The sequence below is a fragment of the Eretmochelys imbricata genome, chromosome 1 (assembly GCF_965152235.1).
Source record: "Eretmochelys imbricata isolate rEreImb1 chromosome 1, rEreImb1.hap1, whole genome shotgun sequence".
NCBI classification, from domain to species: domain Eukaryota; kingdom Metazoa; phylum Chordata; order Testudines; family Cheloniidae; genus Eretmochelys; species Eretmochelys imbricata.
This window is the reverse complement of record NC_135572.1, coordinates 63,134,978-63,160,726: the sequence shown is the minus strand read 5'-3', so window position 1 is coordinate 63,160,726 and position 25,749 is coordinate 63,134,978. Positions and strand designations below refer to the sequence as shown.

Here is a 25,749-nt window from a genome sequence, read left to right as displayed (position 1 = left end):
TGGAAGAGCTCCCCATGCAGACATTCTTATTTTCAGACAGCTATAGTACTTTAAATTCAAACTCTACCCCATTTCAGAATAACTTCCTTTTATAAACAATCTCTTCGCTAACTTGTTCTAAAGAACACGTTTTGAAACGCTAATGTAGACAAGGCAGTCTAGACTTTAACACCCTAGGGCTTAACACAATCCACTTAGCATGAGTTAAAGGTAGTGTGCCTTGTTTACATAAGACTTTTAAAAGGCATTAATTGGAATGCGTTAGCTGACATGTGCTAACAACAAGCATTTTAATCCTAGCCTAGTTAAGGCTTGTGCTATTTCATTCCTAGAAGTACCTGAGATGACCAACTAATATTCTCTGATGCTCAAGATTCAATTACCCCTTTCTTGGCCTATGTAACTGAAAATACCATGCCCTTATCTAGCCCTTTTAATAGAGTACAAATCCTGAAGGCCATTCTTAGCCCTTACACAGGCAAAACTAACGTTGGCTTCAGGAGAAATTCAGTCTACACATGCATATTGTTCAGGGGAATAATGTATGCTCAGTCAAATACGCGAGATGACCTAATAGCTATTTCTTTGAATTACACTATTGACATTTGTGAAAAGATGCTAGTTTCTTAAGAATAAGAGACAGAAGAGTAGTAGGAGTAAGGAGATGAGTTTTTACCTCTGTAACGCATTGGTGAAATACTGAGTACAGTTCTGGTGTCCATATTTTTAAAATGATGTTGAAAAATTGGAGAGGGGCCAGAAAAGAGCCACAAAAATGATTTGAGGGCTGGAGAAAATGCCTTACAGTGAAAGACTGAAAGAGCTCAATTTATTTAATCAAAAAGAAGAGTGAGAGGTGACTTGATTAGAGTGTGTAAGTAAAGGGCTCTTTAATCTAGCAGAGAAAGGCATAAGGGGAACAAGTGGCTGGAAACTGAAGCCAGACAAATTCCAATTAGAAATTAGACATACTTTTTTTACGGTGAGGTTGATTATCTGCTGTAACAGCCTACCAAGGGGAGTGGTGGATTCTCCAGCGTTTGATGGCTTTCTGGAATATATGCTTTAGCCAAACTCTCGCCCATCCACCCTGTGAGGAGCTGGCTTTCACTCTCAGGCTGTGGAGAAATTCAGCCCAAATCTACCCACTGTGTTATCTCCATTTCCCCCATCATCACACAGCCATGAATGGATTTAGTCTAGGAGGCAGGATCAGCATTAGCCCCATTTGGCATGTGGGATCGAGGGCACACAGAGGTGAAGTGACTTTCCCAAGGCTAAGCAGGGAGTCTGTGGCAAAGCAGACAATCAAACCCAGAACACCTGAGCCTGAGGCCTGTGCCTTAACCACTAGGCAACCTTCCCACACAAGGAGGGGGAACCTCCTCTGCCACTTTGAGTGTGTGGGTGGGAGCAGGCACTGGACAGAGCCACCAGGAGATGGGGAGCAGAGAGAGATGTGAAAAGGGACATGGGTGGGAAGCAAGAAGGGGGAAAAATCAGGAAGGGGAGCAAGGACTTAGGGAAGAAACAAGAGAAAGGAAAAGGGGCAGGGAGAGCGAAAGGAAGGGAGAGGAGAAAGGGGCAGGGAGAGGGGAAAGATGCTCTACTGCTTGTCCCTCCCATCCACCTTCTTCCCACAGCCATCAGTGGCCCTCAGCTCCCAAACAGGGCCTAAGCAGCTGTGAAGCCCAGAGCAAACATAATGTCTTTAAACTGGGATGTTAGTGAAGACAGCTTGTAGCTGAGTGTAATGATTTTACTGTACATTCATGATAATGTAATGATATATTTCATTACTATTTTAATAATGATTACATTGTTACGATGCCAATGATAGACACACATTCAATAACAGAATATGAAAGATGTGTATAAATATGCTGAAAATTGCCAGTTTTGGGGGGAGGCTGAGCTCCCCCCCCAAACACACACACCTCGCCTTCAAGACAGGCAAGGCAGAAAGGAGTGAGCAGTGGGCAGGAGATGCTCAGGGGAGAGGATGTAAGGGGAGGGGGCAGAGCGGGGGCAGGAAGAGGTGGAGTGGGGCAGAGTGAGGGTGGGGCCTTGGGGAAGGGGGCGGAGCCGGGATGGGGCACCCACTGGCAAAAACCAATGTGTGTAGTTGGGATTATTTTTTCTTTGCACTTATCAATGCTGAATTTCATCTGCCATTTTCTTGTCCAGTCACCCAGTTTAGTGAGATGCCTATCTTTGCAGTCAGCTTTGCATTTAACTATTGCATAATTTTGTATCCGCTGCAAACTTTGCCACGTTACCTTTCACTCTCTTTGCAGATCATTGCTGAATACACTGAACAGCACAGGTCCCAGTACAGATCTTGTGGGGGCCTCTCTCCATTGTGAAAACTGACCATTTATTCCTACCCTTTGGTTCTTATCTTTTAACCAGATATTGATTCAGGCGAGGACCTTCCCTCTTATCCCATGACTGCTTACTTTGCTTAAGAGCATTTGGTGAGGGACCTTGTGAAAAATCCAAGTGCACTATGGGTATTACTACAATGCAGCTAAACACCTGCGGCTGGCCCATGCCAGCTGACACAGGCTCACAGGGCTTGGACTCAGGGGCTGTTTAATTGCAGTGTAGACATTCGGGCTCAGGCTGCAGCCTGGGCTCTAGGACCCTGCGAGGTGGGAAGGTCCCAGAGCCCAGGCTGCAGCCCAAGACTGAACATCTACACTGCACTTAAACAGCCCCCTAAGCTTGAGTCCTATAGGCCAATCAGGCAGAGCGGTATTTGAACCTATGTCTCCCACATCCCAGTGAGTACTCAAACTAGTAGGTATAAATTGTGTGGGGGAGGAGAGTCACCACCACTGTGACCCAACTACATCTTAATGCCAACTGGCAAGGGGTTAACAGGAATGTCCTGATTCTGGTATGAATATTCTGGTTGACTAAAGAATATTATGTGAGGTCTTAAATAGAAGCTGGGTGGGGGGTTGTCTCATTGCTAACATTGTGAAATGTATGTACAGATACTATGGAAGCAGTTAGGTGTATATATACTGCAAATATGTTTGAGGGTCTGTATCAAGGCACAGGTGAAAAACAGGTTGCCCTCCGGGAAGGAGATAAGATAGGTATAGCTCTCTGGTGGGATGTAAATGAAGCTTTGCAAGCTAACACAATGGATGTCCATTTACATACAAAGTCAGATGTTAACAAAGAGCTCTGAAATTAACGGGGAAACAGCACATATGGAAAACAAACCATGGAGGTTATCCTGTCTCTGAGTACAGACAACAAACTTTAGGAGTATATGTAGCCAGCCAAAAAAGACCCCTGCCCATCCAGTACTTAGGAAGTAGATGGGTAGTGCATTTACATTAATAAAAATGGGCTCTCGGCCAATCTTGATTGAAAATATTGCAATGTTTGGCTGAGCTAATCTTCTTTAGGGCATTAACTGGCTTAGTCTCTAGAAAAGTGCGTTATGATGTTTGATATGTAACCATTTGGTTCCAATATCCTTCCTATCTCCTGACTCTCAAGACTTCGATAATAAACTTGTTCTTGTTTGCACTATAACTATATCTCAGTGCTGTGGTGTTAAGCAAAGTGCTAGTCCTGAGCTGAATCTTACAAGCTGGTGTGTATACTGGTCCTTTAGGAACAGGAAGCTTGTTAGTTCTGTGAGCAGCCAAAGCCAGGGGCTGGTTATCACAGGGGAATGCTTCAAAGGGACTCAGGGGTTGGAGGACACCTATTGATAGCCTGCAAGACAAAGTGAGGGTTGGTGAAGCCCAGAAGAGAGTGCTTGAGGTGCTAGCGGGGGGAGAAGGGAGAGGGAGGCGGGTGTCACAGTGTGACTCACAGTTCTGGGTACCACAAGAGACATCACAATCACTTTCCTCCATGCTTTTTTATGAGAAAGGACTGACCTGGCCTAGCTGCCAAAGTCTAGGAGAGCGAGTTCATGGCTGAGAATCCCAAATGGAAGAAGTACTCCAGCCTGCAGTTAGGCACCTTAACTCCATTTGAGGAACATGGCATTTCCTATTGGCTAGCTTAGATGGCATCCTGCTCAGCTTGCTGGTGTCTGTGAATCCAATTTTTAGATGCTTAACTCTGCCCATGCATTGTACAGGAGCCTGGCTGCTTAGCTCAGGGCTGTGAATGCCACTATGTGGCAGGGTGCCTAATATTTAGGCATTGCAATGCCAAGGTCCCCTTTGTGAAGCTAGCCTTTGGGGGACAAAATTAGGGCAATATCGGTAGGCATCCCCACACTGTTGTGCACAATGGAAGAGGAAAAAAGCAGATATTATGCCACTGCATAGAAAATAGCTGGTAAAAGCCACATACGCAACAAGCTGTCAAACAACTAGATGCATCTGTGACACTCCCATTTCAGGCATGAGAAGGGTAGCATATGATAAATAAGAGCCAGTCATACAGCTGACTAGGGATACTAATGGAAGTGCAAAAAAGATCAGCACAGGACATTTTTTTACTATAGAAATCTTTATGCTCAAAACTATTATTGATTAAAAAGGGGAAAAATTACATGACTACAGTTTTGAGTTAGTTAAACAATCTCAAATGCTTTTGCATAAGTGTTTTCAGCTTTAGACTGCATAATATTTACTGTACATGAAAACCAAATGTAGTGTGGCTTTGTATGGGATGTTCACTAAATCTGAGCCTAGCTATTCCTAAGTGAGTATGATGGCATGGGAGTTGAGAACATGAAAGTTAAGTCTGAGATACACATTTCATTAAACAATTGGGTTTCACTATGCAACAGCGCATGAGTTCACATTAGAAAAACACAGTGTGGCAGGGGATAATACGGTTTTCAGTAAACAACAAATACTTTGTTAGTGTAAAATGCACTTCATTTTCAAGTGGGCACTTTGTACTCTGCCTCAAGCACCAAGGTTGCATCGTAGCTGCACAACAAAACACTGCAAAATGTGAAATGTACGGCTTTGTTTTTGCAAAATGAAAAGGAGTACTTGTGGCACCTTAGAGACTAACCAATTTATTTGAGCATAAGCTTTCGTGAGCTACAGCTCACTTCATCGGATGCATCTGCTGTAGCTCACGAAAGCTTATGCTCAAATAAATTGGTTAGTCTCTAAGGTGCCACAAGTACTCCTTTTCTTTTTGCGAATACAGACTAACACGGCTGTTATTCTGAAACCTGGCTTTGTTTTTGTTTGTTTAAATACCTTGCTGCTTGGCTAGATATGTTTAAAACAAAATGAAATCTGTTCAGTTTGTAAAAGCACAATCTTCACCTTGGAGCTTCCTGTGGTGCTAATTTTAATTCCTTTGATTTAATCTAATATTACAGTCTCTTCTTTGATTCAGTACTCAACACATTTCATCGGGAGGTTTGCAATAGCTGGCTTTGGTGGAAGGAGGGCAAACAGTGACGGACACCTTTTGGATTTGTAACAATTCAGAAACATCAGAAGAACAACTTGTAAAAATAATCTGGTAGAAGTCAAATTTATTGAAAAAAAATTAATATATTTGCTATAAAATCCTTAACAGTAATGAACTGAATATTTATTTTGATGCATAAACCTGAATGTTACATACCAAATACAATACAGTAACACTGGTTTCTTTTTTATTTACACATTTATTAAAATTGATATGCAACCCATGTTAAAGGAACTTATAATGAGGAATAGTTACATTAGAAAAATAATATTCTTGATAAAGCATTCTCGAGGAGTCCAATCACATTTTCAGGCCTCTTTCAATAAGGCAAAAATCCCTGGAACAGCATAAAACGCAATTTACAAAAGACAATAACTGTTCAGACACATCTTCAAGTTTTCTTTTGGGATAATTTTTCTCACTGTACAATTACTTACTTAATGGAAAGACTTTCAGGAACATAACGTAATGATTTCTGCTATATATTACATATACATTGCTGTAGCTTAGCAACCATAACTAGGCAATCTTTTCCCTTATCCATTTGCTCAGTGAGCTTTTCTTAGATGTAGCATGTTAATATCTTGACATCGTTATGACTGTCTTCAGTGGTATCTTCAGTTTTCATAGGTCACATTTTAAAATATTTTATATTTTTATTTTTAGGAACTGGTGCACAACCACATTTCCACTCACAAGAGAACGTCACAAATGTAACTAAAATTAGGCTTGGATAACTCTGAAAATGTACGTCCGTGTGCCAAAACCAAATTTCATACTTTAATACTTTGTAACCCTGCCATGCTTTAGGAATTCTTCTTCTGCATACCTCTTTACTATTCACAGTCAGGTAGTTTTAATTCCTTCAAAGGCACAAAACTTCCACCTCTTTTCCAATGTTGCTCCTACACCAGTGAACTCTTGTTTAAACATGCGTGGCAATCTCATCAAAAGCATTTCTATTTCATTTGCAGAGATCTGTGAAAGAGAGGGAAAAGCAAAAATACAGTGAGAAACAATTGGGTTATATTTAAGAAATAGGAAATTTAGAGAATACACGTAGAAGAAACATTTTCTAGGTCAACTAAAAATCCCAGCATTTCTTTTTGAGAGTTTATAACATTTTATGCCATCTACAGATAGATCCATATTCCCACTATGGTATAGAATCATTGAAATGTAGGGCTGGAAGGGATCTCAGGAGGTCATCAAGTCCAGCTCCCTGCGCTGAGGCAGGACCAAGGAAACCTAGACCATCCCAGAACCTGTTCTTCAACTTCTTATCCAACCTGTTCTTCAACTTCCAGTGAGGGGATTCCAGCAGCCTATTCTAGAGCGTAACTACCCTTGTAGTTAGAAAGTTTTTCCTAATATCCAAATCTCCCTTGCTGCAGATTAAGCTCATTGCTTCTTGTCCTAGTTCAGTGGCCTCCTACTCAGTTTAGACATTTCTCAGAAATTCAGTTCTGGAAGAAATATTACTTGGGGTAAGGTCAGGGAAGGATAGGTTGTGCCTGCCCTTTGTACCATTGGGCCTGGAAGAGGAAGCATGAAGGGGACTTGCATAGTCACCAGAGCTCCTCGAAGAGAATCCCACACAGTACAGACGAGTATAGCAGCTAGCCTGCCCTTAAAGACAATGCAGTCTACTGAACTTCCGCCATTGTTCCTCCTCCCATCACATAATCCCTCCTCCTACCCCTAAATGGCCTATCTTCCCCAATGGGGTTCTGGACAGCACCTTGTTCATGGCCACAAGCTAGTAGAAAGCGCATGGAATGCTCCCTATATTGCATGTGGAGAATCGTCCACACCCTCTGGTATTACCCAAAATCTATGCCATGGTAAGCTATGACATCCAGACACTGAATCTGATTCTGAGCTCATTCACCCTATTTATACATCACTACCTGCAGTTATTTCTGATGTGCACAGGTGGAAGTGAGAACAAACTCAACCATATTATCAGCTTGTTTGCAGAAATGCTCTAAGATGCAGTAGATACATGCTAATCAGGCAGCGTTGCCGTCTTTATTATGGGACTGTCCTATAAATAAACCCTGCAGCTTTGTACTAAATTAATGGTATGCTAGTGGTCAGCCCTTTTGTTTACATTAACTCCATACATCTGAATCTCCTGACTCTAACACAAATGTAAATTCCCTGCAGCATGGGTCTTGCTTTTTGTACCTGGACTGGCATTATAAAAGAACAACAATATATAACCGGAAGAGATACCACTGCTAAGCTGTTATCATTGCATAACATTTACTTTAGTCTCTCTAAGAAGTGTATATACTTTAACTGGTCTTGAGGTTCAGCACTCTAATTTTCTTGAAAAAAACATAAAATATTAATTTTACTTTTTGGTTTCCACATTTTTGATTAAATAAGCCTTCCTTGGTAAAGGTTTGGTTGGTCACTTTCAGCTAAGCTAAAATGTAGAAGCAGTATTTAAAATAGTTTACTTCATAAACTATGGTTAAATTTAGCAGGTAACCATTAAGGGCCAGATTGCACTGAACCCTGTGTGGGCATGCAAGTGGTGTGCAAGGACAGGGGCACAGTCCTGGTCCCTGAGCTCTCTTGAGCACAAGGACTCTACAGGGCTAATGGTCACAGTGGGCCAGGGCCTTCTCCACACTGGCAAGAGGAGCTGGTGTGATCCTGTATGATTGAAATATTACCATTTATGTCATTAATATTGCCACTGTTAGACAATTACACCAAACTGTATACAAAGTATGTCATGTAAGGTATCAATGGAAAAGTTACAATTTATCAAATATGATTATCCTGTTTGTATGCATGTATCATCTGTGTGTCTAAAGTTATGAATATTGACTATGTACCAGTATTTCAAATGTGTTTGCTCCTATAGTAACACCGAGAAGGAAGGTTAATCCAGTCTAGCCAGCACATTGTGAATAGCCCATTCAAGTTGCTGGCCCATTAAAGAACACGTAACTCTCACAATGGGCCATAGAAGCACCCGGTGAGCCTTCCTGTGGATGCTTTAACCAGAATATGGGTAATGGTTGCTCCTATCAAAGCGTGCAAGTGCATGTGACTTGCTCATATGACCCTGGACTCCATCTTGTGCCTGTTATTTTCCACAAACTAAGACTCAGAGCAGTCCCTCCACATGGGAGAGGGTATAAAGGACCCTGAAAGCATCACCATTTTGTCTCTTTCCTGCTCTGATCTTTGGACTATGGATTTACACTAAAAGGAGCATATTGACTATAGACTGAGGACCTTCCAATCTTTTGGAAGTTCCAAGAGACTTTGCAAGCCATAAATCTGTAACATCACTGTTACAAACCTGATCCAAGAACTTTGCAATGATTGTATGTATATGATTTCTTTGACCATTTTAACTCTCTCCTCTTTCTTTTCTCTTATAAATAAGCCATTAGATATTAGATACTAAAGGATTGGCAACAGCATGATTATTGGGTAAGATCTGAGTTATATACTGACCTGGCTATGTGGCTGATCTCTTGGGATTAGAGGACCCTATATGTGATGAAATTGGTTTTCAGTAACCACTCATCATAGAGTCCAGTGTCTGGGTGTTGAAACAAGGGCTGGAATGCCTAAGGAGACTGCATTTCTGACTTCTTGTTAACCAGTGTGGTGAGACAGAAGTTTACTTTTGTTACTGGCTTGGTATAATTTAATAATGGAATAACCACCAGTTTGGGGTGAGTCTGCCCTATTTCTCAGCTGTTTGTCATGAACCTGGCATTCTCAGCTGTGACCCACTGAGGCACAGTGACAGCTGGTCCCCTGCAGGTTAAGAGCTCTATGGTACACTGCCTGAGATTTGGCAGCAGTCCCAGAGCTCTAGGAGGCATTGTTTCTGCCTCCATGTCACTCAAAATCTTTGTACATTTGGTGAGCTATGTGAGCAGGTCACCTCAGTCAAGTTTCTAGTAGGAAAGATGTGCCCATCATCACCCAAAAAACAAAAATCACCACGACAGTGGTTCCCTTACAGAATCAGCGAAGAGGCCAAAAACAGAATGACCATGGAAACTGTTCCATCTTGGTCCTCCAGGTGTCTATTCTGGGTCAGTGGTAAGGCACATGGTATGGGAGAAAATAAAATCTGAATAGACAAGAATAATTAATAAGGTAAAATATGTATTTTAAAAAATGAAAATGGGCAAAAATAAATTAAAATTACATTAGAATAGTGAAGTGCAGTATAAATTCAGCTTCTTTCCCTCAGATACCACCAATAAAATAGACGCCATAAGAACAGCCGTACTGGGTCAGACCAATGGTCCATCTAGCCCAGTATCCTGTCTTCTGACAGTGGCCAATGCCAGGTGCTTCATAGGGAATGAACAGAACATGGCAATTTATTGGGTGATCCATCCCATCGTCCAGTCCCACTTCTGGGCACTCAAAAAACTGGGACTCTCAAAACCTGCCGTCCCCCTTGATCACTCTGCTTGTATTCTGTCCCACTTCTTCCCACCATTGGTCTTTGTCTTTTTAGACTGTAAACTCCTTGTGTGCAGTGGTTGTGTCTTCCTGTGTGTTTGTACAGCATTTAGCCCAAAGGAGCTTGAATACTGATGGGGGCCTCTGGGCACGATCATAATACAAAAAATAATGGGGAAATGTGTACTGCTGCTGCTTCCTGCGCAATAGATTTGTTATTCACAGCAGTATCCTCCAGTTCTGTGGACAACAGGTTTATTACAAATCTATTTACTAACACTCCTAGCACACGACTATGGGAGTATTGTTAATTTTCAAAGCACTTTACCAACAGGAAGTACACAAATTAAGCCTCACCATACCACCCTAGCAAGATAAGAAAATATTAGCCATACCCCTTTATTTTCCCAAAGGGGAGACTGAGGCAGAGTTTAAGTGATTTGCAGAAAAGTGCCAGAGAGAGTCAGTGTAAGGGCCAATCAATCTACAGCCAAAACGAAATCTGCTACATATTTTTCTTACTTCTCATCAGAGTAATTGATAACAAGTTACTTTTGGGTAACGTGTGAATTGCACAGTGAGGCTGCAGCCAACCTGGGTACTATGACATGATCATTCCTGCTTAGGTTAGTAATGACAAGGTATCCATGGAAAGTAAATGAAATTAATCTTTGAGATTACATCTCAGGATCACGTTATTAAAAAGTAATTGGTTACTACTGTCAGTCACTTCAGAAGTAAGCTCATCCGGCCAAATCCTGCAGTCCACATTTATTATCTGGCACTGATGTAGCCCTGCAAATTTAAACAGCCCTTTATAGAAAGGGAGAGAGATGAAGGTCCATTCCATGAGGAGTTTACAACCTAAGTGTCTGACCCTGCCGCCCTTACTCGTGTGAATGCTCCCAGTGAAGTCCATGAGACAATTTGTGTGAGTAAAGGTTGCAGCACTTGGCCTGAATTAAACACAGGAAATGATTCCAACCGGCAAGTGAGAGACGGAAAAGAGGCATAAGGGGTACAACAAATACCAGTCTGAACTGTGGTCTGTGGCACACAGAGCCTGTATTTTAAATATTGGTAATTAAGCAGGAGTGGCCAACCCTGGGAGAGGACAGCAGTTGAAACCTAATCAAAAGCAGTGGGTATTACAAAGGGATTTGAAAGATGTGTGAGGACGCTCGGCTGACTGGCAGAGCAAGTATGTGCCAGAGATTTGGAACAGCGTGAAAAGAGGCACAAAAGCGTGACTGCGAGAAGATATGGAGCATCCGAGCACAGCATTAGGTGAGGAGTGTGGGGGAGAGAAGGGGCTGAGATCTAAGTGCCTTGGAAGTCAGGACCAGGAATTTGAACTCGATACAGAAAGAAATACGTCATCACTTGGATTTGTACAACCCTGCAATGAAAACACAGCCATCCAGTTACCCAGCCCTACCCTGCACCCATCTCCTTCAGGACAAGAGAAAAATGATGGCCTGTGATGCGCTGACAAACAGGCTGTTATGGCAGGAAGCGAGTTGCAAAGGCTCAGGGCCCTGCCAGCTCCCCCTTCTCTCTCACACTAATGGGGCTCTTGCTAAGGCATCTCCACTACTCTCTACCTTGCACTATTTTGCATGGAGACCACGAAAGGGTTCTAGGGAGGGGTGGCATAGTCAGAGCGGAAGGAAAGGAACGTTAGCTGGGCTGCAGTCCGAATGTTAGATTGAAGAGGGGAGAGTCCACGAGGACAGGAAGTGGGAGGTTATTGCAGTCAGTTGAAGTCAATAGTATAAGGGGTGCAGGATTTGACCCATAGTATGTAACTAGTTACTTGTATCTCAACAACCACATATGCAAATCATTGTTAAGTGCCTAATGTCTGCTTGTATTTTATAGCCACACCATGGCCAGTATTTAACTCTTTACTTCAGAATGAAAGGGTTTATTTAGAACCAAGTTATACTGACCAGAGGAAGAGATAATAGGAATATGAATTTCATTTATGTAATCAGACTTTTGTTGCATTGACACAGGCATCACCACATTTAGCCAGTGAGCAAAGAATATTTTTCATAAGCACAGTGTCGATTATGTGGATAGGATGAAGTGAAAAGAGAGACAGTGTATTATCTATCTTACTGTAGTCTCTTCCCCTGGTCCATCTGCATGCTATAACCTGAGGTGGTGACCACTTCTGTGGCTCCTCTGATAGGGCCTGCAGCCCTGTCAGTCCTTTATACTCCACTCTCCATTTGTACTGCATAATTCATGCTCCAAAGTGCACAGAGGGCTCACTGATCCAAGTATCAAGAGCATTCTCAGCTCTGAGGGGCAGCATCAGGGTAAGGTGAGGGACGCATTGCAGGGTACAAGGCTCTCTAAGAGGCACAGTCCCAAGAAAAGGTCTCTGTCTGGCCATCCTCTCTCCTTTTGGTGGCCAGAGCTAAACCTACATCTTAATTTATTTCCTACATATTACATGAAGTAAATAAGAATCATATTTCCTAGAATCAGCGTGGTAGTCTTTGCCATTTAATACAACAGCCTTCGTTGCCACAAAAGCACAGCAAAGTAATGAAAGGCAAAAGACCTCAGGTACATGTGTGCAACGTAATTTGCGAATGAATGAAGACTGCGAACCCGCAAGCCCCACATCCCATTACCTCTCTAATGGACACTCACGCCGAGTTTAACATGCAGTAAAGAACAAAACAAAAGTTCTATAAAGAAACCAGACTTTGATTAACATTGTTTACCCTAGAGTCCAGTTGCTGCATGTAAGACCAAAGGTATTCTATATTGGCGCCGAAAGGATGGACATGAAGAAATGTGGATATGATACCTGTATTAAAACAAACACACCAGGTATTGAAATTACCTGAGGCAATATATCGTATGTCTAAACACAGTAGTTCTGAATAAGTCATTGCAAGTTTTTCAGTCTGCATTACGATTCTTATATTTCTTACACAGTTCAACAAACAAAAGAGAACAGTACATTTTTAACACAGCCATAGTAACATGATAAACACAATCGCTCATCTTCAGAAATGACAGCAGTTAGCAAGTAAGTGGCCAAGGTAATATACAGATGAATAAAGGGATTTCTAAACAAAGACTTGCTGGAAACATTTCAATTACCTATTTTATGCTTGATTTACCAATATATAATAGTAGATATTGGAATGGAAAAATTATTGCTTTTTCCCCTTCAGTGGAAGCTCTGTTGTGGAAACGTTTCATATAAACTGTGTCAGAAACTGCATTGCCTTGAATTTTTCTAATAATTACGCTGTTGCTAGTTATGATAAGTGTTTAATCCACATTACCCCAAAGTGCTGCTGAGAGAAGAACAAATCCTTCTTGACATATTTACTTATTTTTTTTCCTTAAAAGGGAGCAAGCTCTGTCTTTCTTCATTGCAATTTACAACATCATGTTAAAAGGTCTGGGAATAAAGGGCTGAGGAGGAGTCAGATTCTAAATCTAGAGTTTTTTTTCCTGCAGTGGAAATCAAGTGTCAGCATAATAGTGACGAATCGAGAAAGCAGGATGTTGGATGTCAGCATTGCTATTAAAAGCATTATCCCATTTCTCCTTCTCTACATGAACAGTGGGTATATGGAATGGTCATCAGCATGCATGTCACTAACTATTTGCTGAGAGTTGAATAGCAAGATTCAAAGATATTTTCAGCTCCCTTTGGTCGAGTTTCTTAACTAATAAACCTTAAGGGGGTGGTTCTTTATTTTTAAGGCATAAACAGAGCAAGAGCAAAATGGTTACAAATTACAAAAATGGGTCACTGTGTCTTGTGAACTGCAGGCCACTCTGCTGATACTGACTGAAATAGAATCACTGTTAGGTTTCAGCGTTTCCCAAACACTGGCAACACTAGAAAAAGATAAGTAAAGCTTAACTCATTTTACATCTTTCCTTTTCCTCTTTCAGATTTTCAGTTATGTTTGCAAATTCTAGTCCTGATCCTGCAAAAACTTACTTACATAGTGGGTCATCCCATGGAAATCAATGGAAATAGCCGTCCACAGTGTATAAACATAAGCACACGTGTAAATCTTTGCAGGATCAAGGTCTCTGCCAATAATTGCAGAGATGGGTCCAAACTAAATACCACTAAACTTTGACTGGATCTGTTGGAAATCCAAACCTGTATTCAGTCTTCAGTTTGCTAATGGCACCATCTTTGTTATAGATTGAACCAAAACTTCATACCCAAACACTTCCGTTTTGGGGCATTCAAAATCCAGATCTGATTTCTGTACCTATGGCCCATTTTTAATTAATGTAAATGAAATAAAAGGCTACTTAAAAATATGCTTGTAATTATTGACTAGAGATGCATGATACCAACTTAGTAACTCAGCTTTTCTTAAGTGAATTTTAGTGCTTGTGAAATATTGACAATTCTAGAGAATGGGCAGATATAGGGCAAAGTCTCCGCCCACCAATCACCAATGTGCCTCATCCCTGATCTTGAAGGGAAAGAGTAATGTTGGGTTTCCGTGCCCATGCAGTCCTTGGCTCCCATTAAGACCACCAGTTCTGATGATGGTTGTCTGATGTGGACATCTGACCATTAGGACCAGGACTGAGACCACATGCTCACTTCAAATGAGCCATGGGACAGCCATAAAGTGGTAACTACTTTAGATAATTACCAAAGTGGGCTGGATTCAAATAACTGGTCACTTAGAGGTGAAAAGCTCTACATAAAATTCCCAATATACCAAGTCATCTACCTCAATTTATCTATGAATAAATCAAAGGCATTCATTTATAGTTACAGTTAAAAGGAAGCCAAATGCTGGGACCGAAATTATGTATGGAATGTCTGATCCAAAATTAAAAAGAACCCAAACTAACAACCTTATATATCACAATCCATCCCCACTGTATCATGTCATGCCAGTCAGAGTTCATTTCCTGGAATGGACCAATGCCTGTTACCTATAATTTCCCTTTAAAGTTTTTCATTAGGTATGCTAAAGTATTAACTGTCCTTGAGGTATTTCCCATACCTATTCTTGTCAGTAAACTGTCACCTAATGTAAAAAAAAAAAGGAAACTGTTAAGGGCATCCTTATTTTGTTCAATATTGTTTCTGTTCCTTTCTCTTACACCCATTTTGTTAGTGCAATGGGAAGATCACCATTCACACTGTTCTATTCCATGAGACCCTGGAACAAGTAAATTCAGTCTCTATCTATTGTCACCTTACAAGCATAGAGGCAGATCCTGCAACTTGTCCTGCATAAGAAATGTTTATGTTAAAATTAGTAGGTCTTCATAGGTGAGTAAGGCTTAGTCATGCGAGTGAGCCTTGTCGAACTGGTCCTGTATCCCTTATGATCAAAACGTTTCTACTGATTCCATGTGGCTGTTCTGACTGTAACCCGTGTGAACACATGGGAATGATAAGCAGCACAGTCTTTAGGTTCTAATTCCATTAAGTCAAACGTTCAAGGTTGCTTATTCCACAATAATTTTTTCCTAGTTGTTATATGCAGTGATGAACTGAGTACTGAGTTGTCTTACCTATTAACAGCGCCTCTTTCTCTGATCTTAGACCTTGGCTTCGTTTCTCAGAATTTTTCTCTCTCTCTTGGTTGACCAATGCTACTGTCAACACATTGATTTCCTACGAAGTTTAAAAACAAAACAGGTGTTTATGTAGATTTCATTCATTTCAAGAAAAAACCTGCCTACTGCTTTTTAACTCTCTCTATAAAAGATCATTACTTTAATTTACAGCTAAGGACAAAACAATTATAAATAATTGAGTTGTTTGCAGAATATTAAAGGCCTTTTTGACGCACTGTTTCCCCAACTGCTGCAAGCAGAGCGATTTCCTGCATATAGTAGGTGCCAACTTTGTCACAGCTGCCTCTTTATTAGGCATGACAGACGGTACACACTAGAGAGGTTTAGAAAATTCCACTTTTACAGCAAGCAGAATGGGGACCTTACAACCTCCTAAGAAAATCTCAGAACAAAGACAACAACTAGGCAATATGGTTGGACTGTTATATTTACATGGCTTTTTGGCACTGAAGGAGGGATTTGACAGGCTGTGAATATTCCACATTTTTTAAATAAAAATCATTGTGACAAACTTTCTGCTCTGGTAATTGACTTACATTTTTAAAATTACCAGCATGACAAAAAGAGTTCGAAATGTGTGTGTGTGTTGGGGGGCACTGTTGGTTCCAAGAAGCAGCAATTACGGTAAAATCTTGATGGACAGTCACCTAAGTAGCTGTGTTTGGTCCAGCTGCTTCTCAGTAGGGCTGAGCACGAAATTGTTTTCCTGTCCTGTGAAATTTTTTAAAAAATTCCTATCCCAAATTAGGACAGTCACAATTTTAGAAACCTTTGTGTCCCACAAATCCAATATTTTTTGATTTGGGTTAATTGAAAAATTTGGTTTTGATAATTTTGAAGTGATTTGTTTCAATTTTAGTCATTTTTTATTTAAATGTTTTTTTACAAATTTTGAAACAAAAAGTGGATTGGAACTAGAAAAAACTGAATTTTTCATTTAGAAAATGACAATTTCAAAATGATGTCTCAACAATTTTCATTTACAAAAAAAATTAGAGTTGAGAAATTCCTGCAAAAAAAATTCTGTTTCAACTAATTGGCATTTTTTTGCAGGATTGTCAACCAGCTCTACTTCTTAGACAAGAAAGTCATCTTGGCATTTACTAACTTGTAGTACTGTCATGCAAATAATAAATGATAACATCATCATCATCATCATCCCTGGGATGGATAACACTAATGACACTGCTCCAGATACAACCTTCAGCTGAAGTAAGTACTAATCTGCTGCAGACTTTGGGCAACAAAAAGGAGAGGAGGAAGAATACTAATGAAAGCCTGTAAATGTATCTATCTATGGATTCTGCAATGGGAGAGAAGGCCCGCTGAGCAGAATAATTGGGCTAGGAGGAAGATGAAGGAGAATACAGCATGAAGCTAGAGCAATGCAAGTCAGTAGAGACTGTATACATTAAGATATAATTTTTGTCTCCAAGGATATAAAAGCATTCTAAAAAGGGTAATTATGGATAGGGAAGAGAGAGACCAACAAGATGGGCACTTGATAAAACAATCCCCCAAAACACCTGACTACCTTTTTTGGAAAGTTAGAAAGTTTTGTAGAGTGGTGATACAGGGAAAGAAACTCTACTCCCTTTGGCATTAGACAGCAGATGGTGTCTCATCTAATGGGCAGGTTTGAGGATGTGCAAAACCCTCAATATGATTTATGGAGCAGTGTTAATGAAGACTAGAGGAAGTCACAGGAAGTTGTTCTTGCTTGGATGGATGGTGGGGGGAGAAAGCAGGGAAACATTGGTAATCTTGCTAGTGACACAGAGGATGCTTAAAAAGCAGGTTGCAGGCACTTGAGCAATTAAGAGTGAATGGGTTTACAGGAAATAAAATTCTTCTGTGCAAGACTTGCTGTCCCAGAGAAGATGATAAAATGGATGAACGGAGCCATTTGTATGCATTTGATGGCCAATATGGCCAAGTCTGGCTTAGGGATTCATGCCATAGCAAAAAGAGGGCAGCTAAGAACTGTCAAAGGAGGCAGTAGCAACATTGGTAGGAACCAGGAGTTGAAGGAAAAGGAAATGGCCCTGTTCATATTTTAAAAAATAAATTCACCTACAACTCATCCAACATTTGCACTTGCAATTATAATATGAGTGAAAATCTTACTAATTACGTGTCTAACTACTGTATATGCTTCAGACGCAAATTTGGTAGTTGGGTCTGAAGCCACTAAGATTTGCATCCACACAGTTCACTTGTGGGCAGGAGAAAAAATGGTGCATTTTTTGCAGGCACAAATTGTGTCTGCAAACAGGAAAATTACATGTCAGCCTGGCTGGACATTTACTCAAAGAGTGCTGGACCAGGCTACAACTAACTGGAAGGATCATGGGTTACAGAGTGACGGATGTTTCACCCCTGTGACATAAGCAGCTGCTGCCAGCAACCAGCAGTCTCTGTAGCACTGTTGGAGAAACACTGCACTAGAGTATCTCCATTTTCCAGTACAACTTTGTTCCACCCTTAGTTCAGAGGCCATTTCTACTTGGCAGATGTTAGTTTCTGGGCCTTTATGCAGTCCCCTTTACCAGGTTTCATTATAACAGAAATAGTTTGCAACCATCTGTCTGTTACTGCAATAAAGGTGAAGAGTGTGGCTGAGCATGGAGGAATTAGTATTCATTAGAAGTGAAATGACCTTGGAAGGACTAAATGGAATATGTGGCTGTCATAAGCCAGGTTAAATAGCACTTGGAAGCCATTAGGGACATGGCCCCAGGAGTATTCATGAGTCACAAATTTCATCAGGTAATTGTAGAACATGGATGCATGACTAGAGTGCTACAGTTAAGGACAGACTACACATAAGGCAAACCTTTCTGCTCAGCGTGGATGGAGTCATTCCTTATGGTGCTAGCACAATTACCAAAAAAAGGGGCCTTTTGGTGTAAGTGGGGCCAGAGTATCGCTTTAATTTTTTCTCAAGCAGATGATGAAAGGATTTGAATTCCCCTCCCCCACTTTGGTCCAAATGTTGTTAGCGAGCTAGGCCTGGGCTGAGGGGGCACGATTTCTCCGAGTCTGCAGATGCTTCACTTTTGGGGCTCCATGGTTTTGGATCAGATCAGTGGAGAGTCACTCTCGGTTGCAAGTCTGCAGGGATATTTCTAGGTAAAGTAATGCTGACATTCAATCATTATCTCACACAGGGTCCCACTCCACACACACAGGCTTTGGGCCCATCTACAGGCAGAGAACTAATAAGAGCCTGGCTCCTAAGGGAGCTGTGCTGCCAAAGGGAATACAGGGCCCCTAAGGAGTAGTGGGGCGATGCTGGGTCTCCATGCAGATTTCTTGTGGGTACCCTGAGAATCACGGGATTTCTCTGCAGCTCATGAAATTTCAGCAGGGTAGGTCTCTGTCCCCTGCCCACTCTGTGTGACAAAACTCTCCTTCCCCTCTGCAGCATGATTTTGAAGAAGCTTGTGGAGTTTCCCAGTTCTCCCATAGTTTTTTTCCCCCCCACAGGAAAGCATGACATCATCCTTGGCATTAAATTGCCAGACAGCATATCACTTATATGATCAGACTATGGCCATTCCCTGCACTAATGCAAAGGGGTGAGATGGATGTAAAGAGCCTTCCTCCTCACACACACACCCGCGTACCCTCTTCCCTTGGGCTTAGCAAATACAGAAGCCCATGCATTTCCATGCATGCAAGGACATCCCTGTGCATGTTAACCTTTCCAAAGAAGTCGGGAGTAGGTGGGGACATGGCACGTGTCCTCCCCTGGTACTCTTCCCTGCACACACTAGTCTACAGAGCTTTCTAAGGCTGGAACAGTAGCTCAGTTCCCCTCTACTTTACCCCTTACTCAGGGCTGTGCTTGACAGATAACATTTGGACCTTAACGTCTGTGACTTTCCATATACTGTTTGGAATATGGATTGGTTGTGTGATCAGTCTGCAAAATTCAAATATCCAGAGAGTTTAAAAAGCCTCTGACTTATTTGGGTAATCCAAAGGTTTGAAAATTGTCTGAAAACCTGGGGGGAAACTATTGCTTATGGAGCACCTGGAAAATGCCTGTTCCCTGTGGCGTGGAGTGGGGGGATTCTGCTGGATTTTGTGGGTCATGGAGAATATTACGCTTTGTGAAGCACCCAGTAAAAGGTACACTTTGTGTGAGGTCACAGCACGTTTTGACATTTATACTGATGATACAAAGCCCGATTAACAGCTGTTTTGTGCAATTATGCCAACAGTAGCAGGAGAAGGGGAAGCAGAGAAGGACATTACGAGGTGTCTGGCAGTGCGGGGCACACAGGGAGCAACTGCAGAGGGCTGGCTGTGCATAAGCAGTTGCTACCCTTTCTTACCAGCCCCAAGCTTTCTCTGAAGACAGATGAGGAGGAGGGAAAAATCTGTGTATCTGAAACAAAAGCAAGAGGCACGCAGGCCATCCAGAGCAGGGTGGAGATATGGTTAGGCATGTGAAGAAAAGGCAATTTATATTTTTGAAGGTGAAAAAAACACAAAGAGCCAAATTCTGCTGTCCTCAGTTGAGCAAAACTGTTACCGATGCCAATAGAAGTTTTGCTTGGTTAAGGACTGCAGAATTCAGCTTCAGATTTTAAACATATGGGTGAAATTCTGCTCATTTATACCCATGCAATCCTAGTAATCTCATTGTAACAATGATTAGAATTTGGCCTACAGTGGGAAGATCACCTGTTTTCTACAGTATATTTCTTCTTATGTGGGGAAGAGACCTCAATATTAATGCAGACATAGATTAATACGATTATAACTTAATTTCAAACTTGTTTTCACCTTTCCTAAATATTAAGATATAGCAACAAGAATGTTATAGCCAGGATGCTTGGAAATACAACAATACATATATTTAGCTATTTATGTTACTAAGTGTTAGAGCTAGTCAAAGAAATTCCAGAAGGTTTCTGCTTTTATCTCTCAAGGACAAGCCAACATTACAAAGACAGACCATTCATGTTTTAAGTAGAGAAAAAAGGAACGTAGGGTGTGTTATCAGAGCCATAAATATACTTGTAAAGTGAGCCTACACCAACTCCTTCTTTTCTTTTCAAAGGAAAACTTGAGTTTAAACCTACACAAAGAATTCCAGAAATATCCTTATTGAAACTGATTTATTTTGTAAACACCCTAAAGTCTTTTTTCTTTGAACTTGGGGAACATTTATGGTGGGAAATGTTTTGCCGAAGATATTGGTTACTTCCAACTCACGTTTCCACTTATAGATGAAAACCTTTGCTGTTTCTCAAATGTTTAAGATGGCATAAGCTTTCAAAATGTATATTGGCAAATATGTTATATCTAAATGTAAACCTTCATATAATAACTGCCTGACAGCATTGTTGTATGAATAATAAGATGTTGTATGTATAAATATAGCAAGCTCATTTGATGCAAAACTAATTACTAATGTAAGAGGCCATTTAAGTGCAAAATATTTATATTAATGGAGAATGAATTAGTTACAGGCAGTGCACAAGCAAACCCTCACCAACTCAGGAAGACAAGAAAATTGGTGTTCCAGAAATTGTTCTGCAGAGTCAACAACTATTAAATATTTAAACTAAAGTCTTTGTAAGAGTTATTTAATTTAAAAAGTCTCTTCTGGGAGCTAAAAACTTGTGTATAAAGGACAGGAATGTTTGGACTGTTTGAAAAGAATTTCATTTCCTCTCAAATGCTAATAAAATCAAGTCTCAAAAATGGACTGAATACAAAGAAAGAATTAAAACAAACTTTAAAAGTTATCTGGATCTTTCTTGCTGGGAAAAGAACAAAGGCAATTAAATAAATGTTGCATATTCATTAAACGGACTGCATATTCAGGAGCTGAAAATGTCAGCTAAGCCAACCCTGAAGGCATGATGCCAATGAAAGTGACAACAACCAACTTGAATTTAAACAAGCCTGAGAGAGGGGTGTTTTCCTATCATTTCATGAAAATAGGAAGGAGAAGAGTATAAAAGACTCAGAAGTGAGCATCCTACACACCGCCCCTCTGCTACTCTGCCTAGACAGCAAGCACTCACAGACAGAGAAGACTCAGGAAGAAACCAACCCAAGGAAAACCTCCCCAAGACCTCAACATGGATTGATGAGAGAAAGTTAACTAAGACTGCCAATGGATTAGATTTAAAACTCTTGTAATGATTTTACGGGGCTATGCAAATTCTGTTGTAACTTAAATTACTATGTCAGGTTTCAGTGTAGCAGCCGTGTTAGTCTTTAGTTTCAAAAAGAAAAGGAGGACTTGTGGCTAGAGACTAACAAATTTATTTGAGCATAAGCTTTCATGAAGTGAGCCACAAAAGCTTATGCTCAAATAAATTTGTTAGTCTCTAAGGTGCCACAAGTACTCCTGTTCTTTTTAAATTACTATCAGTTTCTTCTGTTTAATCGCCTGGAGCAGAGATAGGGGCTAGACATTGGTAAACAGCAAAATAGTGGGATAAAGCTGGATTGAAGATTCTTAATATTTGTAATTGGCCTGGCTTAGGACAGATTCTTAAATGGCTTCTTCAAAGTAATTAATTTAAAAATCTTCTTTGAATTTCATAGTTAAGATTGCTTACTTTGTCCAGCTATAAACTGTTTAGGTTATTATTAATAACTAGACAGATTTCATTTGCCCCTAAACAAATTATTTTTATCATACGTAAACAGTTTTAACCATCTAATAAGATACTAAAACTGAATTCACAGTAATTGTGGACAACAATATACTTTGGTCTTCACTTACGAAGAGAAAAGAGCCCCTCAGATGCAGTCCACTCTCAAAGGTGTAATTTCTGTTAAACGCTCTCCGCAGAGAGACATACACAAGAGTTTGTAACAGAAGTAACCAGTTTATTATTTGTGTTTTGTGTAATGTTTCTTTTCCTGTCTTTAATAATAAAATAGCTATGGTTAATAATTGTGCTTATTTTGCTTGATCATGGATGTCCCCTAAAGCATGGAAAAAAGCTGGTGTGACTAAATAATGGGAGACATGTCCCTGAGTTGGCAGTAAGAGAAACAATTAATAGAGCTGGCCTACCATTCTTATTTCTCTAAACTAACCATTTTTAGAATAAAATTACTTGGCATCCAACAGTTTTAAAACTACCTCTTTCTACACCACACTTACATATAGTTTTTTGTTTTGTTTTTTTAACCCTCGTACAACCTCTTTTGGCTGCCCCAACCTTTAAGTGCTGCAACTCAGTTTTCATTTCTTTCAACAATTGCTGACAATTGGTTACATATGTCTCCATAGCCACACAGAGTAATAATTTAATCCTGGTGTGCAGCTTCTATTGGGTCTAGTTCAATGTCCACTGAAGTCAGTGGGAGCTTCTCCACTGACTTCAGTGCTCATCGGGTCGGGTCCATTCTTAGCTTTCAGGGGACACACAGATTAAGTTGCAGTCCCAAACAATAGGAAAGAGGATGATATTTACACACCTCTGCTTTTCAACATGTTCTCTCATGATGGCCATCCTGGATTCTTTACCAGTTATTTGATTGAAAGTATTCTGACAATTAGAAAGTCTCTAATATTTGAGTGATATAATTATCTTGCTGTTGACATGGAATCTAGAAAAACATTGGTTTTGCTTTAGCAGAAGAACTATTAGCAGAGGGCTGCTGCAAGGCACACAATGCTGGTTCACTCCAGTTTAAGGGTCTGTTTACACAAGAGATTTAATGTGAAGGTTTTTGATGAGTATCTGGTAATCTGCAGTATGCAAGTCTCACCAAAAGCATGCACATGGGATGCCTGTCCAATTTGCGTCATGTGAACGCACAGTGGCAGTTTGCTGAGAAGTGAGGGAGTAGCATTCTTGGGGTCTATCCCATGGTTCTTTGCTTCACAGCCGAGCAGTGTGCATTGTGGATTTGTTTTCACTGTGAATTGTAGTATGCAAAGCAGAAGCCAGGCAGGTTGAAATAAAAAATCCCAAAATCATGTTTCCACTGTCTCTGCCCTATTCTTCCTTTCTGGGAGGGCTAGCATCATTTTCAAATTGTTGTCTGCCAGCAAGGACCCAGAAATGCACCATGCTGCTATGGCAGCAAGTGTGAATATGCAGAGGCTGCTGGGGCTGTATTACAGCATTCAAACCCGGGCACATTCTGCATTGGCCTCTGTCCACTGCACCACCGAGCAGATGGTGCAGGTGTGGGTGCAGGAGAATGTTCAGTGGCAGAATCAGTGGCTCCTCCAGGTAGCAGGAGAATACCGTGACCTTCTTGCAGCAGGATGAGGATGCTGAGCTGTTGGAACTAGAGGACCACTTCCTGGATCAGCTACACAGCATTCAGTGCCATTTCTGGGACTGGCAAACCAGCATGGATAGATGGGAGAGAATCATTCTGCAGACCTCGGATCACCAGCAGTGGTGCGAGAACTTTGGGATGGGGAGGGCTACCTTGATTGAGATCTGTGCAGAGCTGTAGTGACAGTGTACCAAAATGCAGTGCCCCATACCTGTAGGGAGGCAAGTCATCATTACCATCTGGAAGCTGGCCACTCCAGAGTGTAACTGGTCTGTAGCCAACCAGTTCGGCTTGGAGAGATGAACTGTTGGGACCAGTCTCATGCAGGTCTGCTATGCCATTAAAGTACTAGCTAGCTGGGTTATAATGCTCAGGAGATTAGTGATGGCTTTGCACACATGGGGTTCCCAAACTGTATTAGGACAGCTAATGGAACCAATATGCCTATCATTTGCCCCACTGCCCGGGTGCAGAATTTATAAACAGAAAGTGGTATTTATTCACAGTGGTTGACCACTGCAGCAGGTATACAGACAGAAATGCACGGTGTTCTGAGAGGGTCTATGATGAGAAGATCTTTCAGAACTCAGTTCCATTTAAATTAATGGAGAAAGGGGTGTTTGCCCCCAGAACCACTATGGACATTAGTCATGTGGAGACCATTCCCCAGGGAGAGATCTCATCCTCCTGAGATCCCTTCTGCCTCAGCTCTGCTAGCCTTTCCCCTTTGTGTTTCCTTCCTGTGCTTTTTTAACTACCCCTCCCAGCTGACAGGACAATTAGCTCCTTAAGGCTCCCAGGCCCAAGTCTGATTAGGTAAGTACTTCATTCCTCAGTCAAGTCTTCTTTAGGGGGAAGTAATCAGAGCTTAAGTGATCGGAGTGTTGGGACAGCTGTTAGCTCTCAGCACTCTGTCACAGAATCATTTGGAAGCAGCAGAAAAAAAATGTCCTGACCATTATAGCTTTGTGCTGTGCTCTGCTCAATATTTGTGAGACTAAAGGGGAAAGCCTCAATGATCGGTGGGAGGCTGAAGTACTGATCTTGCTTGGTGGTTTAAACAGCTAGCACGGCATCCCATAGAGGATGCTAACACCAGGGAGAATATTGTCAGGGATGCCTATTATTCATATTTTGAGTCTTATGGTTGAACATGTGTAGCTGTGCATTCAGCTGCTAATCCATGGGGGGTGAAATAGATTGTGAGCAGTCCAGTATTGCTTGTGGGTGGTAGAAGTGGGACATTGCCTATATACTTTTGTGAAGCCGTATGGATTATTTTAGCTTCATTTAAAGGATTTTGTGTGTTACATGCAGTGATGAGTCATAATGGATCAAAATGGATTTTAAAAGGTTTTTATTATGAAGGAACAGTAACAAGGTCAAAAATAAAGTTTAATTGAACCGAAGGATAAATAACAATAGTTTTTTATTTGAAAATACATTTACGAGAACAATCTACTCACTGACTAACAAAAAACAAATCTTTAAACAAAGCAACAGTGCAAGCCAAACTGAAAATGCAACAATGCAAACAGTGCAAAACTAACAAGTAGCTTAAAGTTACAGGCACATATAGGTCTTCCTTCTGCCTTTTTTTGTATGTGGGGGTTCTGGGGTTGAGTACCACAGCTCAAAATTTGCAGGTGCATTGCATAGGTCAAAAGTGCTGGGCTTCCAGAAGCCAGTCTTCTTGGTGGGCAGATGATGGATCTGACAGGAGAATGGTCTCTAGGATAAGTGCTGAATGGGTAAAGAGGGGAGGAATTGTTGATGGTCCCAGTAGCCACTATTGTCTAGGGACTGAAGGATGTGGCTAAGTCCTGGCTTACAGGACTGAAGGGACCACTGGCCTGGCAGTAGCATGTTTTGGAGGAGAGCATTCTGGATCCAGATAGCATCCATAAGTTGCCTTACATCTCCCTGTCTTTCTCCATGCTGTCCTGGGCCATGGTGATGCTGTCCTTGGCCTCTGTAACACTGTTCTTG

At 41.1% G+C, this 25,749-nt stretch overlaps 1 protein-coding gene across 2 annotated transcripts in view; it reads right to left on the bottom strand.

Moving 5' to 3' along the window:
- Positions 1-6,267: 6,267 nt before the first annotated feature.
- ENOX1 (ecto-NOX disulfide-thiol exchanger 1) overlaps positions 6,268-25,749 on the bottom strand; it is a 194,554-nt gene continuing 175,072 nt past the window's right edge. The window contains exons 10-13 of one of the 2 annotated variants that reach the window (XM_077811890.1): positions 19,244-19,258; positions 15,418-15,501; positions 12,618-12,703; positions 6,268-6,399 (exon numbers count right to left, since the gene is read on the bottom strand). In XM_077811890.1, coding sequence (XP_077668016.1) covers positions 6,268-6,399; positions 12,618-12,703; positions 15,418-15,501; positions 19,244-19,258 — 317 coding nt within the window. Of the gene's footprint in view, positions 6,400-12,617; positions 12,704-15,417; positions 15,521-19,243; positions 19,259-25,749 lie in introns of both variants that reach the window. The other variant, XM_077811882.1, reaches the window with a different exon arrangement.